Source organism: Melanotaenia boesemani, chromosome 18 (genome assembly GCF_017639745.1).
Source record: "Melanotaenia boesemani isolate fMelBoe1 chromosome 18, fMelBoe1.pri, whole genome shotgun sequence".
NCBI lineage: Eukaryota > Metazoa > Chordata > Actinopteri > Atheriniformes > Melanotaeniidae > Melanotaenia > Melanotaenia boesemani.
The window spans coordinates 33,256,216-33,275,074 of record NC_055699.1 but is presented as its reverse complement, the minus strand read 5'-3'; the positions used below and the strand labels follow the sequence as shown (position 1 = coordinate 33,275,074).

The 18,859-nt window shown below is 41.9% G+C and overlaps 1 protein-coding gene across 2 annotated transcripts; it reads left to right on the top strand.

Annotated features, from left to right (window-relative positions):
- Window positions 1-1,651: 1,651 nt before the first annotated feature.
- Window positions 1,652-2,951, top strand: LOC121628641 (acidic leucine-rich nuclear phosphoprotein 32 family member B-like). Of its 2 annotated transcripts, none has more exons than XM_041967771.1 (3): window positions 1,652-1,952; window positions 2,072-2,213; window positions 2,338-2,951. In XM_041967771.1, exons 1-2 carry the CDS (start codon window positions 1,742-1,744, stop codon window positions 2,197-2,199), a joined length of 339 nt encoding a protein of 112 aa, XP_041823705.1. In that variant the 5' UTR covers window positions 1,652-1,741; the 3' UTR covers window positions 2,200-2,213; window positions 2,338-2,951. The 2 variants fall into 2 exon arrangements, with proteins under 2 accessions (XP_041823705.1, XP_041823706.1); XM_041967772.1 differs by having other exon boundaries at window positions 1,658-1,952; window positions 2,072-2,182.
- The last annotated feature ends 15,908 nt before the right edge of the window (window positions 2,952-18,859 follow it).

Sequence of the window (18,859 nt, the reverse complement as noted above, 5' to 3'; positions counted from 1 at the left end):
CATACAAGCATCCCTGTCTCACACCCCAGCACCTCCCCCTATAATCCCCGAATCCCACTCAGCCCTCCTTCAAACCCCTACACCCCCCTGCCCCCGGGCCATACCCTGGGTCCCAGGGCAACCAGACACCAGGGCAGGCACCAACCCACACCACGGCAGCACATCCGGGCAGGCCCAGACCCCGGCACATACGGAGCCCACCACCCCGGAGGGAGGACCACCCCAGGCAACAGAGCCAGCCGCCCAGAATAGCCCGGCCCAGGACCGACGCCCACCAACCCAGGCGTCACCAGTGGCCTCACCCCCGCCACAAGGCGACTCCAACCGCTGGCCCCCACAGCCAGACCCAGACCCAGAGCCACCCCCACCGCAGAGCAGCCCGGTCCCGCACCACGGGAACCACAAAGAACCCGCAACCACCAGTCACTCCCGCCATTTCCAAACCCCCATAGCAACGAGGTCACAGTCCTCCACCTACACTAAGTGATGGAACTAAGCACAGGGGACCAGAGGAATGAGATTCAGCTAAATAGTTCTTTGAGGAGGCAGACATTGTCTCACTACTGATGTGGTCAACTAAGAGATTCCTAAACTGCTGAATACACAGATTATTTTTGTTTTTCCAGTTCACAAGGATAGTTTTCTTTGCGATGCATAATGCTGTGCGTATCATGTGTGCAGAGTTAATTGCCATATTAATGTCACCCAAGTCACCTAGTAGACATAGTGTGGGGATTGTAGGAATATTACATTTAAACCATGTTGACATGTCCACACATACCTGAAGCCAGAACCTGCGGACAGGTGTGCAGGACCACAAGGCATGGAGTTAGTTGTCAGGTGTGTTTTCATTGCAGTGTGTGCAGATGTTTGATTGTGACAGACCCATCCTGAACATCCTTTGTCCTGTATAATGAGTTCTATGCAGAATTTTGAATTGTATTAGTTGCATATTTGAATTTTTAGTCATTTTAAAGGTGTTTAAACATATTTGTGACCATTTATCTTTATTAAAGTTACTGGATAAGTCACCCTCCCATTTTGAAGTTGGAAGACAGATTGAGTCTTCTAGTTTAGATAATAGTCTATATGTTTTTGATAATAGCTTTGGGGTATTGGATTCATGAATTCTGCCACCCTAATAGGTAGCTGTAAGTTTAATTGTTTGATGGTATATTTTTTACATATTGTCGCTGTCGGGCGCAAACCTCCTATCTCCAAAATTCGTGATTTTTTCTTTCTTTCATAAATCAGTACTATTGGTCACCCTTTATGTCTGTCTGTAGTTTTACAAATGTTTAACCAAAGAAAAGTGTTTAAATTCTCGTGTGACCAAACCTCCTAACGCAATTGGATTCTGAAACTGTCGGTCAAACCTCCTATCTCCAGCCCAACCTCTCCACCATTGTCTTGACGATACTCAAACAAGAGGAGCTAACAGGACAAAAAGGAAGAAGACAAGGTTTGTTTTCTGGATTTCATTGAGGTAAATAAATCAAAGTGTTTTCATATAAGTCTTAGGCGGTTTCAGTGTACCTGATTGATCAATTTTAACATTGTTATGAGAAGTGTTTAACTAGCTAACTAGTTAGCCACTTCATCTATTGTTAGAATGGGGAAGAAAACGAGGCGTAAAACAAGATTTTCTGAGAACCTGAGTTTACAGAATTTTAAATCTCAGGGATATTCAGTTATACTTTGTGTGTGTGTCTGTGTGTGTGCGCGTGTGTGTGTGTCAGTAATGATGTCTGTGTCCCTGAGGGAACTGTGTGAGATGGTGAAGGTGCCCTATGAGGAAGTTCAAAGGTTAAGGCCAGTGATAGACAGTGTCAGCACAGATGGAGAGAGTGACAAAAATCAAGAAGCAGGTAGAGGTGGTAGCAGCTCAGAGGGAGAGGATGAGGAGGAGACAGCACAGGAGAGCGAGGATGAGGAATATGATGTGGATGCAGGTAAATTAGTAATGTTTTTGTATGACATGAGTTATGTAGAAGTGTATAATGTGGATAAATTTGCACATTTCACACTAGCAGTCACAGTAGATCACACACTTTTTTGTTGTTGTATTAAGAGAACAACAGTGACAGCACAGATGGAGAGAGTGACATACAGAAAGAACCACGGAGAGGTGATGGCAACTCACAGAGAGAGGATGAGGAGACAGCACAGGAGAGCAAAGATGGTGAGGATGCAAGTTAATTGGAGTGAATAATGTCAGTTTGAATTGTAAAGTATTATGTTTAAAATTTAATGTGTAGAATGGATAGATTTGCACATTTCACAGTAGAAGTCAGAGTGAATCACACAAACTCTCATTTTTGTTGTTGTATTTTTTAGGTTCCGATGAAACTGAGCATGACGCAGTTGGAGGACGAAAACGCAAGGGGAGCGATAACTGGAGGAAAAATGAGCAAAAAGGAAGAAGAATGATGGGACAGTCGTATGTTGGGAGAAACAAGAAAGGAAACGCTGCCAAGCAGCCCCGGAGCATGGGACCAAGATGCACATCTGCTGCGTGTGTCAGGTCTACCAAGCATCACTGCAGTAAAATTGACGAGGCAGACCGGGAGAAGATTTTTAAGAGATTTTGGGAGAACATGAACTGGGAAGAGAAAAGAATGTATGTGAGTGGTCTGGTACATGTCATCCCAGTACAAAGGAGAAGAGGGTCTGGAAATTCAAGAAGGTCATCTACCTTTGTTTTCTTTTTACATGTTAAAGGACAGACATTAAGAGTGTGCAGAAGTATGTTTTTGGCAACTCTTGGAATAGGGACATGGTCTGTTCAAAACTGGTTGCAAGACACGGACACAACAAAGAGCTACACAACAGAGAGGAACAAAGCATCGCGGCGCAGAGAGGCTTATGAGTTTATCAGGAGTTTTCTGAAGGATCTCCCTAAGGTGCCCTCCCATTATTGCAGGTCATCGACATCAAAACAGTACCTGGAGCCTGTCTTTCAGTCCATCGCTGACCTGCATAAAGAGTATTGTCATGCTGCTGAGGAGAAGATGCTGAGACCATTATCAAGGCAGGTGTTTGCAGAAGAATTGAAGCAGCAGAACCTGAGTCTTTACCATCCAAAGAAGGACCAGTGTAACACTTGCTGCTCCCTCAAGGCTGGTAACTTAGCAGAAGATGAATGGCAGGACCATTTACTCAAAAAGGAAGAGGCCCGTTCAGAAAAAGCACAGGACAAAAACAATGCAAATGACAAAACCAAGTTGTCTGCATGGATCTGCAAGGCCTCCTCCTATGCCCCAGTTTGAAAGCATCAGCTCTTTACTATAAAACAAAACTAGGCGTCCACAACTTTACTATTTATGATATGTCTACACACAACGGCACTTGCTATGTCTGGCATGATGGTGAGGGAGCTCTGTCTGCCAGTGAGTTTGCATCCTGTGTCATCAACTTCCTTTCTGAGCACAGGGAGCATGAGGAGAACATTTTATGGAGTGACGGTTGTGGGTACCAAAACCGCATTGCAGTGCTCAGTAGTGCTCTGCTTAACTTCTGCATGGAGACAAAGAAGGTGGTAACCCAGAAGTTCCTGGAGAAGGGACACACACAGATGGAGTGTGACTCAGTGCACAGCGTCACCGAGAGGCATCTGAGAAACAAAGAAATCTATGTCCCAGCTGAATATGTTGCCCAGATGAGGAGTGCCCGGTCCAAGCCCAACCCATATGAAGTCAATTATTTGGACCATACCTTCTTCCAAGACTTCACTAATCTGAGGCTCTGCAGGTCTATCTGCCCAGGGATCAAACCCGGTGACCCCACTGTCCACGATGTCAGAGCCATCAGGTAACTACAGTATCAATCTAAAAAATTATTTTACCATAAAAACACATTTACATTAAATACATTGAAATCACAAGAAGACATATTAAGAAGTAAATCACAATAGAAGCAACATAAAAGAGCATCAATAGCTTAATGGTAAGATTACATTCAATAAAGTGCAGCTTCAGAGGCAGGATAAATAATGAGGCATTGTCTTTTTTTTTTTTTTTAGATACAACATCAATGGGACCATGGACTTCAAAGTCAAGCACTCCGATGACTGGAGACCGTTGCCAAATCACCAGCTCAGACGCGCTTCCTCACACACACCTGCCGTCACACCACTCTACACTGACCGCCTGAAGATCAAGGAGATGAAGTACCAACACCTCCAAGAACTAAAGGAGGTCATTCCTAAAGACTTCCACAGCTTTTACGACAACCTGGCCCACTAGGATGCTACAAGCACACACACACACACGTTTCCCATCAATTAGGATTTTTTTATTTTTTTTACCTTGAGTTTGTTGTGGATTTGTTCTGTTACTGTTTCAAGAAAAACAAACATTTTTATCTCACAATATACAATGTGAATCTGTTTAAATATTGTTCAGAATGTATTAATCTTTTATATAAACCTTTACCACTGTTATTTTCACAATCATTCAGAGTGACTGTTCATATTGTTGGTGCAGTTTTGTTGGAATTCTAGTGTTTTGAAAAGGCATGTGAGTTTGTCACAGCTGCTGAAACATTGTAATGTTTAACAAAATGAATAACTTTATAAAAGCATTAAATTTTTAATTTAAACAGACGCCGAAAATGATAATGATTTATTTTGAGCCGTGAGATGCAGAATTGGAGAACTGGTGGTGTAAAACGGTAGGTTGAAGTGCAGTTTGGGCCATTATTTACCTGATAATAGCAGTTATTTTTATAATAGATTAAGGCCAAATGTAATAAGCAACAGGATAACAGCACAGAAATCATTAACAATAAACTGCAACCTGTAAGTTGCTGATAACATGATGCGATAAGCTTCTGCAGCTGATGCGACCGTCGTCATCAGTGACTGCCAAAACCTCCTATATCCATATTACATCGGTCAGAAACCTTCTAACTCCACGTTAGCTTGATTAAAATATTGAGTAAAATATTAATAAAGTAATGACACAATCAAATATATGACTATAATATAAAATACAATACCAAGTTTGATGACATTATGTCCAATTATTACAAAACGATACAGTTTTATTCATTTCTTGAAAAATAACGGTTTTGGAGATAGGAGGTTTGCGCCCGACAGCGACGATATGATAGATTTAAGCTGGTGATATTCTAAAAATGTTTTGCTACTGATTCCATATTGTGAAGTGAGAATATTAAATGAAAAGAAGTTTCCATTTTCTATTATATGTTCTAACTGTTTTATTCCTTTATTTTTCCATTGAGTAAAATTGATAAGCTTTTTGTTTTGCAGGATGTCAGGGTTGTTCCAGAGGGATGTAAACTTACATGGAAAAGTGAAGACTTGGTTATTTTTAGAAATTCCCACCAAGCCACTAAAGAGGAACTGATATTGATGCTTTTAAAACACTTATGTGTTTAGATGGTTGAGCTGATGAATGGCAGGTCAGAGATAAACACATCCTCACACAATGCTTGCTCTACATCTAACCATGATTCATCCAGACTGCTAGGTTTAAGCCATTTGGAGATATACTGCAGCTTGTTAGCTAAGAAAACATGATTAAAGTTGGGTAGCTCCAATCCGCCTCTATCTTTAGTCTGTTGTAAAGTTTTTAGACTGATACGTGATGGATTATTTTTCCATAAAAATTTAGATATATGTGAGTCCAGTGACTTAAACCAGCTGGAGGATGGTTTAGTGGATATCATTGAAAACAGGCAGTTTACTTTAGATAGAACCATCATTTTAACTGTGGCAACCCTCCCCATGAGTGATATGGGTAAGCGCCTCCACCATCAGAGATCATCCTCTATTGCTTTAAGTAGCTGGACATAATTTAGCTTTGTTAGTTCTGATAACCTGGGGGAAATGTTTATGCCTAGATATTTAATGTTTCCTGACTGTATTGTAGTATTGGGTGTGTTTTGTAGGTCACAGTTGATGGGCATAATAATAGTCTTAGACCAGTTAATAGAGTAGTCAGATATTGATGAGAATGTGTTCAGAAGTGTGATTGTCTGGGGGAGAGATGTCGGTGAGCTCTGGAGGAAAAGTAATACATCATCAGCATAAAGACTTATCTTGTGTTCTATATTTTTGGCATGGATTCCTTTAATCTCTTTATTTTGTCTTATGGCAGCAGCTAGGGGTTCAATAAAAATAGCAAAGAGTGATGGAGAAAGCGGGCAGCCCTGTCTGGTTCCTCTCTGCAAACAGAAGCTTGAAGAAGTTTGATCATTGGTCTTCACACATGCATTTGGGTTGTTATATATATTTTTATCCAATCTATGAAAGATGACCCAAACCTAAATTTGTTTAACGTTGCAAATAAAAATTTCCAGTTTACTCGGTCAAATGCTTTTTCTGCATCTAAAGAAATGACTGTGGATTCCAGATTATGTAGAGTAGAATAATCTATGATGTTAATTAATCTACGCATGTTAGTAGAGGAATGTCTACCTTTAATAAAGCCTGTTTGGTCAGGATGTATTATTAGAGGAGTTATTTTTTCTATTCTTCTGGCCAAAGCTTTGCTAATTATTTTGAGATCTACATTTATTAATGAAATTGGACGGTAACTGGATGGAAGTGTCGGGTCTTTACCTGGTTTTAATAGTAGAGTAATATTGGCTAGGTTCATATTTGAAGATATTTTTTGTTTTTCCCTTATTTCTAATATCATATTGTAGAAAGTGGGTGCCAGCATTGTCCAGAATTCTTTGTAGAATTCTGCTGGGTAACCATCTGGAACTGGAGCTTTATTGTTGGGCATATGCTGGAGAGCTTCATGGAGTTCGCTGACTGAAAGGGGGGAATCCAAGACCATTTTATTTTCATGTTTTAATTTTGGAAGATTGATGTTACTATGAAATTTATCAATATTGTCATCTGTTGTAGTTAGTTGTGATGTATATAATGTTTAATAGAATTCTTTGAAAGTGTTATTTATCTTGTCAGGGTCGTGGCTGATGTTTCCTTCTGGATCTCTGACAGAGGAGATGGTTGATTTCTCCTTGTTTGTTTTTAACTGATTAGCCAGGAACCTTCCAGATTTGTTGCCATGCTCAAAATTCTCCAAGCGAAGTCTTTGCACCAAGAATTACGTCTTTTTATCTATTATTTCATTAAATTCAATTTTAGCTTTCCTTATAGCATTTAGTGTGTTTCTTCTGGGGAGACATGGTAAGCTCCTCTAAAGATTTAATTCTGAGTTCTAACTCTGAGATTTTCAAAGTTTCCTTCTTTTTCTTATGAGAAGAAAAGGAAATTATTTCCCCTCTCATTACTGCTTTTCCTGCTTCCCAAAGAACACACGCTGAAGTTTCTGGCACGTCATTATTTTCTAGATATAAGGACCATTCTCTTTTAAAGTAGCTGATAAACTCAGGATCTTTAAGTAATGACGTATTAAATCTCCAGTTTCTAGTTGCTGGTTTATTGCTCTTACTTCTCAGAGTGAATGATACTGGTGCGTGATCACTAATGCTAATAGGATGGATTCTGATTTCTGACATGTCATTCATCAGCGAGCTGCTAGTTAAGAAATAATCTAATCTAGAATAGAAATGGTGAACTGAAGAGAAGAAGGTGTATTCTCTTAGTGTGGGATGGTGAGAGCGCCAAGCATCACAGAGACCAAAATCCTTCATGTTTTACAGTTTCTGAGGATTTCCAGACTCGATGAGCTCCTGTGGTACTTTGTTTGTCCAGTATAATGTTAAAATCACCTCCTATAATTAATGTGTTATCTGAGTGACCATAGAGGTGAAGAGGGAGTGAAAGAAGGAGGATCATCTACATTTGGACCAGATATATTTACAATATATAACTTAACATTTTTAATAGATAATGTAACTATTATAAATCTGCCTTCTGGATCTATGATTGTATTATCTATATCAAAATTTAACCTTCTATTAATAAGAGTTGCTTCTCCTCTCTGCCTAGAATTATAACAAGCTGATTACACGTGTGGAAACTGGGTTGTTGAGAGAAGATCTATTGTTGAGTTTGATAAATGAGTCTCTTGGGCCCTGATCTATTAACGCTTTGCGTGTACTAAAACAGGTGCAGACGGCTTTGCTCCGCTAAAATCGGCCCAAGCTTATCTATCAAAGCCGCAAACATGGAACTGCGTCAGTTATCCTGGCAAAACTGCGCCGCTCTCCACTTTGCGTTTCTGAAGCTACTGCATATGCATTATGGGCGTTCCGGCCAGAAAGTGCACATTAGTGGGAGGAGACTATGCAAATAAATCTGGTTTGCGCAGCAGTGGGATTCATGTAGCCCGCAAATAGTTTGCGGTGTTTATGTTTGCTCTAAAAATAGCGTTTCTGAAAAGCAGGTGCTAATTGGCACAACAGTATATGCGCAATGGCTGCAGTAATAATTTTAAGGAGGAGGCACAGACACCATGAAAGGCGACTAAGATAATGCATTTTTTTCTATTATATTAATATATTTAGAATGCCAGAGAAGAGGATTGTGGAGACGATCCAGCGTTGCAATATTAGAATTGCTGGATAAGTTTAAAGACTTTATCATGCCTGTCTTTTATTATTATTATTATTATTATTATTATTATTATATTCTTTATAGCTTTTAAACCTTTATTATTTCTTATTTGTTCCTTGCATGTTTTTATATGTACAATACCTTGGTTCCTAAAGGTTGTTGTTAGTGTGCCTTATAAATAAATTGAACTTGAATATGAAACTATATTGCAGCATTTCTGGTGACATTTAGATTTTTTTCCTCGACTTCCGCAATATTTTTATTTGTCTCCTTTATTTGTCTCAACTTCTATCGGATAAAAGTTAATTTTGCGTTTGCGGTTTCCTTGCTCTCCAGAACCTTACATGACAGAGCAAACAGCGCCACTAAATCCTCATTTAAATACTGCTGTTTGCTCCGCAAATGATAACAGGAGCAGTCTTAATAGATCAGGCGCTAATCGTAGAAACATAACCAGAGCAAAACTGCGCAGCAAATGTTAAATAGCGCAGCAGTTTTGCCCTCGTCATAACTCAGCCCCTTGGAGTAATATTATATCTGCTTTCATTTCTTGCCAACGATTAAAAATTTTTAACCTCTTTTCCCTTGTGCCAGCTCCACGCACATTCCAAGTGACAAATGTGAGTTTGTTCATGAACCAACCACAGAAATGAGGCTATATGCATATTACTGAAGTGTGTGTGCGTGCATCCCACTGCTTCTCCACGTGCATGTGTATCTGCCAGCTGGTTGTGACAGAGATGTATGTGCGCTTGTGCTGCTCTGTGTGTGTTCCTGTGAATCAAGAAAAGTGCTGATGTGTATATAATATAATGACACGTGTTACCGTTAACCGTTAAAGGGTTGGAGAGAAGAAGTGTAAAGAGTAAAAAGAGCGACAGTGCCAAATGAAAAAAGTAATTTAAAAAACGCATCTGTGCTGAGAGCAGTGTAGTGGAGACGGGCAGTGGATTTACTGGTAACTAAATTATCTTTTATGGCAGTTTTATGGATATAACATGATCTAGTGAGAAAACAGGAAAATTAAAGCACATACCAAGTCAGTAGAGCCACGGAGTGATGTCCGGGTCGCGGTACAGCTGTCCATTAATAAATAATTTATCCACCGCGATGACAGCGCGAGAGCCTTCAGCGATAAATTTCCTCCTGATGGGAAACAGGACTCTCCGTCGGTCCAGAATCTCTCTCGGATATTGGTCGTTTACTCCAAAGTTGGTTCTCTTCAGTTCGCGGCCCTGGTTCTTCACCTGCTCCTTCTTTTTGAAGCTGACGAACTTCACTACAATAGGTCCTGGTCTGCTGGACCCGGGTTTCCTCCCGCCGAGCCGATGGACTCTGTGAAAGGAGATGTTTTTCACCGTTTCCTCCAGGAGCTTCAGGTGGGTTTTGATGAAGTTTTTCACCGTGGTCTCGGGGTCCTCCTCCATCTGCTCTGGAATCCCTGCAAATACCAGGTTCTCTCTCATGCTCCGCGCCTGCAGATCGATCACCGTTTCCTTCATCTTCTTATTTTCCTCCGAGAGACGGGTCAAGCCCTCAGTGAGGGATTTTACCGATTCTCTGAGACCAGCATTTTCTACAGCCAGGTTTCCACCTGCTTCTGGCTGAATTCTAGTGAGTCACGTAGCGCCTGGAACTCCTTGTGGAGAATTTCTACCAGGCTCAAATGCGCATCTAAACTACTGAGTTTCTTATCTATAGAGATCAGAACATCCGTTGAGTTGTTCCCTGGTGGTGAAATAGCTCCAGGTGAATCCTCATTTCGCTGTCTCTTGGACTTGGATGAGGTGGAGGGGGTGGACGTGTTGTTTGGTTTCCCCATGACGATTCTGTCGTAACAACGATCCATAAAATCTGTCAGGCTGGCCAAATCCTCCCCGCTGTGCTCCAGAGTGTACCTTTTAAAGACACTATTTTCCTACTTTAAAGAATATTTTGATTAGACTGGCACAAAATACAATTGAATGAAAGTATAAATGTTTGGGCGTGCCTAGTTTGAATCTGCAGTCTCCACGGAACTACGTCACCTACAGCATTAGCGTCACCTACCTGCAGCATCCTCCCTCAATGCCTTTATCTAATGCTATATATATATATATATATATATATATATATATATATATATATATATATAATCAACACCCACTGCCAAACAACTAGTAGCTCAACGTTCCAACATCCACTGACAGCAACTGCTATAACAGCTTGAGACTGACGAGGTACAACACAAATGCTACGGCAAGGGGGAGCCAGGATGCCAGGTCAGGGGTGAGTTAACAACATCTCCCCATCCAGTGATTGGGTACGAAGCCCCAATAAGCACACGCTGAGCGAGTCAGCGACTGATCTAAGAGATAAGATCATGGCAAAAATGAACATCAGGCAACCCCGACGCCAATTACAGAGGCTGAGTGGAAGACCATTGGAAAGTCTCCTGGAAGATGTGAATGCAGCCTTGAGAACGATTCCTACAATTACCATCACTGAAACCAATGAGCTGATCTACACCTCAGCAGCAATGATCCTTGAGGTGCTTGGCTATCAACCAAAGAGCAACCATAAAGATACATATCCACCATGAAAGAGGAGGTTGGATGCTTAAATCAAGGCAGCTCGGAGAGAAGTGAGCCAACTATCAGAGCTCCAGAAATGAGCAGTGAAAGAACAGGTACCCATGAGATACAGCCAGATGCCCATACCTGAAGCACTAGAAACTGACAAACAGGACTTCCGGTGACGTCATGGTAAGGATAACAGCGTAGAGAACAAGCTCCGTCAGATAATTTGCTAACATAGACAACTTTAAAAATATTAAGGACCTCCAACTTAAAAGAAATTACTCGGACAACATGAGTTCATCATCCAGACACAAGGCGTCCAACAAACAAGAGGCTTTGGAGGAAGCAGAAGATAAACAAGTGAGATCCTCCAGTCAAGCTAACGCTAACCTGAGTGCTACTAGCAACAAGTGCCAGTTAGCCCCCGAGACAAAACTGATGGAGGAGTTAAGGAAACTCCGCGAAGAAAATTTAGAGAGACATAGTCAAACAAAAATGTCTCTCGAACGATTGGAACAAGCTGTGGCGGACATAAAACGGCAGCTGGGTGAACATGAAGAGAGAATTGGCACCTTGGAAGAAAGAGCGAGTACAGCTGAAGATACAAACGTTCGACAGCAGAGGCCACTCCGCTATGTGCTCCACCATGATATGGAACTCTCACCCATTTGTGACGATCTCCAAAACAGACTGAGATGTAATAACATAAGAATCTACCAAGTACCAGAGGGAAGTGAAGGAGGAAATATGGTTGGATTCGTGAAAGACTTGCTGTACAAGGTACTTGAACTGCCACCTGACATCGACATTAAGATCGAAAGGGCACATCGCTCACTGCAGTCAAAACCAAAAGACCCGGCAGCCTCTCCCAGAGGGGTATTGCACGAAACCAGAATAAAGAAATCCAGGATAATTAAGCAAGCCCAGCTTGACCTAGCTTGCGCGGCCTATCCTGGCTTAATTGGTTGCACGTTTGCTGAGCCAGGATGAGAAGGTGCGGCTAGGTTAAGCCAGGTGAAGATAGTTGGGATAAGTGCGTGTGCATGGCATACTGAAGCAGACCTCGCGATCGCTCACAGAATCACCGATGGGGAAATGGATAAAAGTCGCGCGTCCTACGTCACGGCCGCTGAACAACAGCTCCTGACGGAGTTCTCTGACGAAGTTAAGGATATTATAAGGAAAAAAGGCAATACCAATGCCATAAGTAAAGAACGCGAGAGAGCCTGGCAGACAATAGCCGACCGGCTCAATGCGTAAGTGGTCAAAAACTGTACAATTAATAAACAGTGCTCCACTGGAACTGTCATAATTAGGCTACAGTTAAAGGATTACTTTTCAAATCCACTTACTGTTGTATACTTTAAGAGTGACAAGCAGGTGCATGTTACTCAGGAAATATAGAGTATGATTAGGTGCAAACAATTATCCACAATGTGTCATTTAATCTATTTTCCTCATGTTACGTTTTTATCTATTTTATCTTTCTGTCCTTCATAAAGGACAAACCTGTCTGGCCATAAAAGGACCTGGCAGCAAGAAAAAATTAAATATAAGAACATTTTGCAGGCTGGTAAGTGACTCCAAAGTAGAAACTGTCCGCTTCATACAAGGTACACAAAGTACTGCAATTCTACTGCACATGACATTTCCTTTACAGACTTCACAAACTGTCAGAACGCTTTATTCAGGGCACCTGGAGAGAGAGATGGCAGATGTTAAAAGCTGACTAAAAAAGAGCAAGCTCCAAGAAATGGAGCTGGATCTTGAGATTAAACGCCGGACACTCAGAAAACTGGACCTGGAAATCCAGTAACCGAAAATCTGTATCTCTCAATGACATAGTCATCTCCAAAGGCCAGGGGATGTGAGCTGTCCCTGAAGACTCGTTCACGTCTGAATGCTCTTCTGAGGATGCGGGCTTCTTCGTCCAGCACATCCTCCGAAAAGGGGCAAGCCATTATGAAGAGGGAACAGGTGAAGGGGAGTTGGACCTGAATATTCTACATTGCCCTCGTCACGGATTTCTTTGAATACACCTTTGTAATCTCATCCGCTGTGTTTTGTAATCTCAATTAATGCAATAAAACACATATTATAAAACCTCTGACAGCAATTTGACGAGCAGTCTTCATTAGCATAGCAATATAACACTTGGCCTGATGAAATCATGCACTTATGACCAAGTTGATATTGTGTGATGAAATCGTGATCCTGTATTTAAATAAAATGACTAAAAAATTAAAAAAAAAAAAAACTTAAAAAAAAAAAATTATATATATGCACTGCACTAGCACTACACGACAGCACCTGGGTCTAACTGGACTCAAAAGCGGTCTGACTAACACTTAATTATGACGTCCCATCTTGTTTGAATTCATGCTTGTGTTGTTCTTACTCTCAAATGTAAGTCGCTTTGGATAAAAGCGTCTGCTAAATGACTGTAGAATAGAATAGAGTAATAACACTACAACTCGAATCCATATAAAAAAGCTGTTGCGATTACGAACAGATTTCGATTAAATGTACAGTGACTGTATATGTAATATTTTAATACTGGATGATTAAAATGACGCGCCATACTTGGAAAGACCATGGACATGCTGTAAAACACATTAATTCCTCATAGAATTGACGTTGGACATGCAGGTGACTCGCTAGGATTAATCTTAGCCTGAGCAGTAAGCCTGGTCTGGAGCAGGCTAGCTGCAGCGGATAAATTACCACAGTAACTTGGCCGGGATTAGTTTGAGCTGCTTTCATGCAACCGACTTAGGGCTAAATTCAGCCAGGATAACCAACATATCCCGGCTTAATCGCTTATCTTGGTTTCGTGCAATACCCTCAGCTCAACCATAGTGAGATTCCAGGTGACGTTTCTTATTTTTTTTTTTTTTTTTTTTTTTTTTTTTTTTTTTTAAACCCTGTCCTGTCCAGCTCCTAACATACAGAACGGTGGTCTGTGTGCCATATTTGCTTGACAGATTTGCTCTACCAAGCGAGAGACATGTTTTATATACATGGCTGCCCTTGATATTTTTATTATTTTTATTGTAATCTTATTTTTCTTTAGTCTTTATATGTCAGTGCGCAACCTGACAGGGAGATAGAGGAAGGAAGAGAGAGAAACAAACAAAAAAAAAAAAGGGAGAAAAGGACAGGATTAAATGTTGAAATAACAGTTGTCTATGCTGCCTCAGAACATATCACAAAAAAAAAAAAAAAAAACACCAACAATATAAACTACCACAGTACTACATGATACGAAACACAAAATGGGATGAATGATGAATATGAAAAATTACAATAGTCATCAAAACGTACCTGCAGACAAACGTACCAACACACAAACATCAGCCTACAATCTAGTGAGAAGCGATGGAGAGACGAGCACGGTCCTTGTGAGCATGCACGTGTTAATATGCATGTGTGGCCATGCAACAGGGAGGAAATGTGTACCCGCAAGGGGGCCGCGATCACGCCGCACCCCGAAGCATCAGCGGGGGACGGGGGGAGCCAGAGGCCCCAAAGGCCAAGCAGATCCACAGAGTACCAAGCCCGGGACAGCCAAAGCAGACAGAGCAGCGGCCCACCCGGACCAGAGCAGAGGGGTCCCCAGACCGGAACCCCCGGCGCGACGGGGCAGGGGCAACGGGCAGCCCAGGGCGATGGCGAGCAGGCCCAGCGGGCGCCGGGCGCTGCCCAGCCACCCTTTCCCCCCCGCAAAGCCCCACCCAGGAACCCGAAGGAGCCCGACCGCCCCAGGCAAAACCACCATGGGCCACGCCAACCAAACACCAAGGCTAGGCACCCCAGGGACAAGAACATGTCCGCAGGTCCCCCCCCCCCCCCCAAAAAAAAAAAAACCCCTCTTTACCCCAACCCTTACCCATCCCCCCCCCACCCACCAGGGGCAGCCCAGGGAGTCTAGGGCCTGGTGGGCCCCAGACCCGACCCTCTCCACATACACACACCCACACAACCACATACATTCTCCCTGGGGTCTCACCAGCCCCCCGATGCGGCACCAAGGGCAGCCCCCAGGGCAGATGGCGCCCAGCAGCACCCCACACAGGACTCCAGGCAGGCACCGAACCTCCACCCCCCGCAGCCCCGAGTGCATCCCGGGACACGAGGGCGTAGGAAGACCCTGGCCCCCCTGCCCCCCAGCCTGAGTTGTGTGTGCATGAGTATGGGCTATTTATAATGCAATTAAAAACTGGAAGGAGCCATGAGATGGTGATGGGTTCCACTGCTGCCAGGCAGCAGGACCCCCTCAGGACTTCCTCAGTGTGTGTGGGTGTGTGTTATGTGTGTAGTGCAGTACTGTTAAATGTGGTAGTGTCTAACATGTAAATAAAATCGGGGGGAGAGAGGTCACAAAGGGAGGGCATGGAGGAAGGGCCACCTCGGTGGCTCCTTTCCGCCCACCCACAGCCCATGTGCCCATCCCCCGAGGCCCTAAATGTATATTGATGTCTAGGTTGTGATTAAAATCTAGTGGGGCGGGCAGTCACAGGGTCCACCGGGGGATCCCGCAATGGGGACCCCCCAGCCAAACCCACCGCCTCCACCCGGAGCCAGTCAGCCACACCGTCCCCTTCTCAATGGCCCCCCCGACCACCGACCCAGAGAAACGGCCAGGGCCGATGGACCCCCATGGCCCCCAGCCAGCCCCACCCCTGACCCCCACAGAACGACTAGACCCCAGCACCCCTCCCACTACGTGATGTGACTAATCAGCGGGGTCCAGGAAGACTGAGAGTTAACTGATTGGTGTTTAATGGATGCCGATACAGTCTCTAGACTGATGTGATCCAACAGGAGATTTCTGTACTGGTTAATATTTAGATTGTTTTTAGACTTCCAGTTCACTAGAATAGTTTTCTTTTGCGATACATAAGGCCAGTGGAGGACCATATGTGCTTTGTTAGTGTCTATATTAATGTCACTTAGGTCACCCAGTAAACAAAGTTTTGGACATGCAGGAATGTTACATCTAACCCATGTTGATAAATCCTCACAAACCTTATTCCAGAACTTCTGGACAGGTGCACAAAGCCATAAAGGCGTGTAAGTAATCATCTGTTGTGTTACATGTGCACTGTGTGCAGATATCTGAGTGATTAAGACCCATCTTGAACATCCTTTGTCCTGTATAATGCGTTCTATGGAGGACTTTGTATTGTATGAGTTGTAAATTTGGGCTGTCTGTCATATTAAAGGCATTTAAGACCAAATCTGTAGCCAAAATGGTTGACTAGGATTGATGGATAAATCTATCTCCCATTTTTAAGTAGGTAGGGAATTTGAGTCATCTATTTTTAACATTAATCTGTATATTTTTTAAAGTAATTTGGGGGTACAGAGGTCCATAAAATCTGCTACTATTGGAGGAAGTTCCAGGTCTGTTCGGTGAAGGGGGAATTTTGTGTGTATTACGGTTTTGAGCTGTTGATATTCTAGAATCTGTTGCTGTTAATCCCATATTGTGATGAGAGTGTATTAAAAGATAAATGTTTCTGTATGGATAATATGTTCAAAGTATTTAATTCCTTTGTTAATCCATTGGTTAAAGTTTAGCATATTTTTGTTTAGTAGAATATCAGGATTGTTCCAGATGGGTGTGAGTTTACATGGTATTACTGAGGAGTGGTTTTTTTGAGAAATTCCCACCAGTGCTGTCAGAGAAGTGCTGATGTTGACACTTTTAAAGCACTTTTGCTTTTTTATACTTAAAGCTGAAAAAAGGAAGATCGGAAATTTCCAAATTGTCACAAAATGTTTGTTCTATATCTATCCACAGGTCATCTAGTGGACTAGGTCTGAGCCATTTTAGGACATATTGCAATCTATTAGCATAGGAAGTAATGTTGAAAGTTAGGCAGGTCTAATCCTCCTCTATCTTTCGGCTTCTGTAAAGTTTTAAACTGATCCGGGGAGGTTTATTTTTCCAGAAAAATTGGGAAATGTGTGATTCTAGCGATTTAAACCAGGTAGAGGGGGGTTTCATAGGAATCATAGAAAACAAATAGTTGATTTTGGGTAGAACCATCATTTTTATAGTGGCAACTCTCCCCATGAGTTGAAATGGGTAGAGATTTCCAGCGAGCAAGATCATCTTCTATAGTCCTTAAGAAGGTGAGTGTGATTAAGTTTTGTTAGTTCTGAGAGCCTGGAGGGAATAGTTACACCTAGGTAATCTAATGTTACCTGATTTTCAAGGTTGATGTGGGTAGATTTTGAAAGCTACAGTTGATGGTAGAACTGTACTCTCTAGACCAGTTTAACGGAGTAGTCCGAGAGTGATGAGAATTTATTAATTAGTGAGGAGTGTTTCAGATAGAGAGGTTTGTGAGTTCTGGAGGAATAGTAAAACGTCATCAGCATAAAGACTTACTTTATGAAACATATTTTTCGGACTGAATGCCTTAATAGTTTTATTTTGTCTAATTGCAGCAACTAGCGGTTCAATAAATATAGCAAAAAGTGAGGGAGATAGTGGACAACCTTGTCTGGTACCCCTTTGTAGATTAAAACTTGGGAGAGGTTTGGTCATTTGTTCTAACACTCGCATTAGGACAAACTGTATAAGATTTTAATCCAAGTGGTCCAAAGCCGAATCTGTTTAAGTAGCTTAGTAATATTTCCAGTTAACACGATCAAAAGCTTTCTCGGCATCTAAAGAAACTATTATTGTTTCCAGGTTATTGATGGTAGAATAATCTATTATATTAATTAGTATCTCTGCATGTTAACAGAGGAATATCTGCCCTTTATAAAGCCTGTTTGATCAGGGTGTATAATGAGAGGAGTTACTTTCTCTAACCTTCCAGCTAATGCTTTGCAAATTATTTTAAGGTCTGCATTTATCAGTGATATGGGTCTGTAGCTAGATGGTATTGTAGGGGTCTTTACCTGGTTTTTAATAGTACAGTAATGGTGGCAGAGTTTATGTTTGGGGGTAAGTAACCATTTTCCTTTATTTGTGTCACCATTTTGAAAAAGGTTGGGGCCAGTATTGACCAGAATTCTTTATAGAACTCTGCTGGGAAGCCATCCGGACCTGGGGCTTTTTTTACAGGCATTATGTTTAAGGGCTTCATGTAGCTCCTCCACTGTGAGGGGGGAATCTAAGGCCGTGACTTGTTCCTGCTGTAAACCTGGAAGATCTATGTTGTTAGGAAAATGATGGATATATTGTCTGATGGATCTAAGTGTGATGTATACAGAGTTTTATAGAAATCTCTAAAGATGTTGTTTATTGCATCTGGGTCATGCGTAATATTACCTATTGAATCTTTAACAGCCGATATGGTAGATTTTTCCTTATTTATTTTAACTGGTTAGCTAAAATCTTCCGGATTTATTACTGTGTTCAAATGTCTCCAAGCGTAATCTTTGCACCAGAAATTCTGTTCTCTTGTTGATTATTTCATTTAATTCCAGTCTAGCCTTCCTTATTTGGTTCATCGTTGGTTCATCTGGTGAAGCACTGTAGGCGTCTTCTAATAATTTAATTCTTATTTCTAATTCTAATATTTTTGAGTTTTCTTTCTTTTTTTTATGTGACTGCAAAAGAGATGACTTTGCTCGCATTACCGCTTTCTCTCGCATTACCGCTTTCACCTTTCCAGGTGACGTTTCAAGATAAGAGAATCTTTTTTGACCACGATTATTCTCCTGAGCTGCAAAAGAAGAGAGCCAAAGTTCATACATTTATTAAGCAGCTTAAGCAGAAAGGTATGCAAGCAAAATGCATCTATCCAGCCCAGCTCAAACTCAAACTGGATTCTGGAGATAA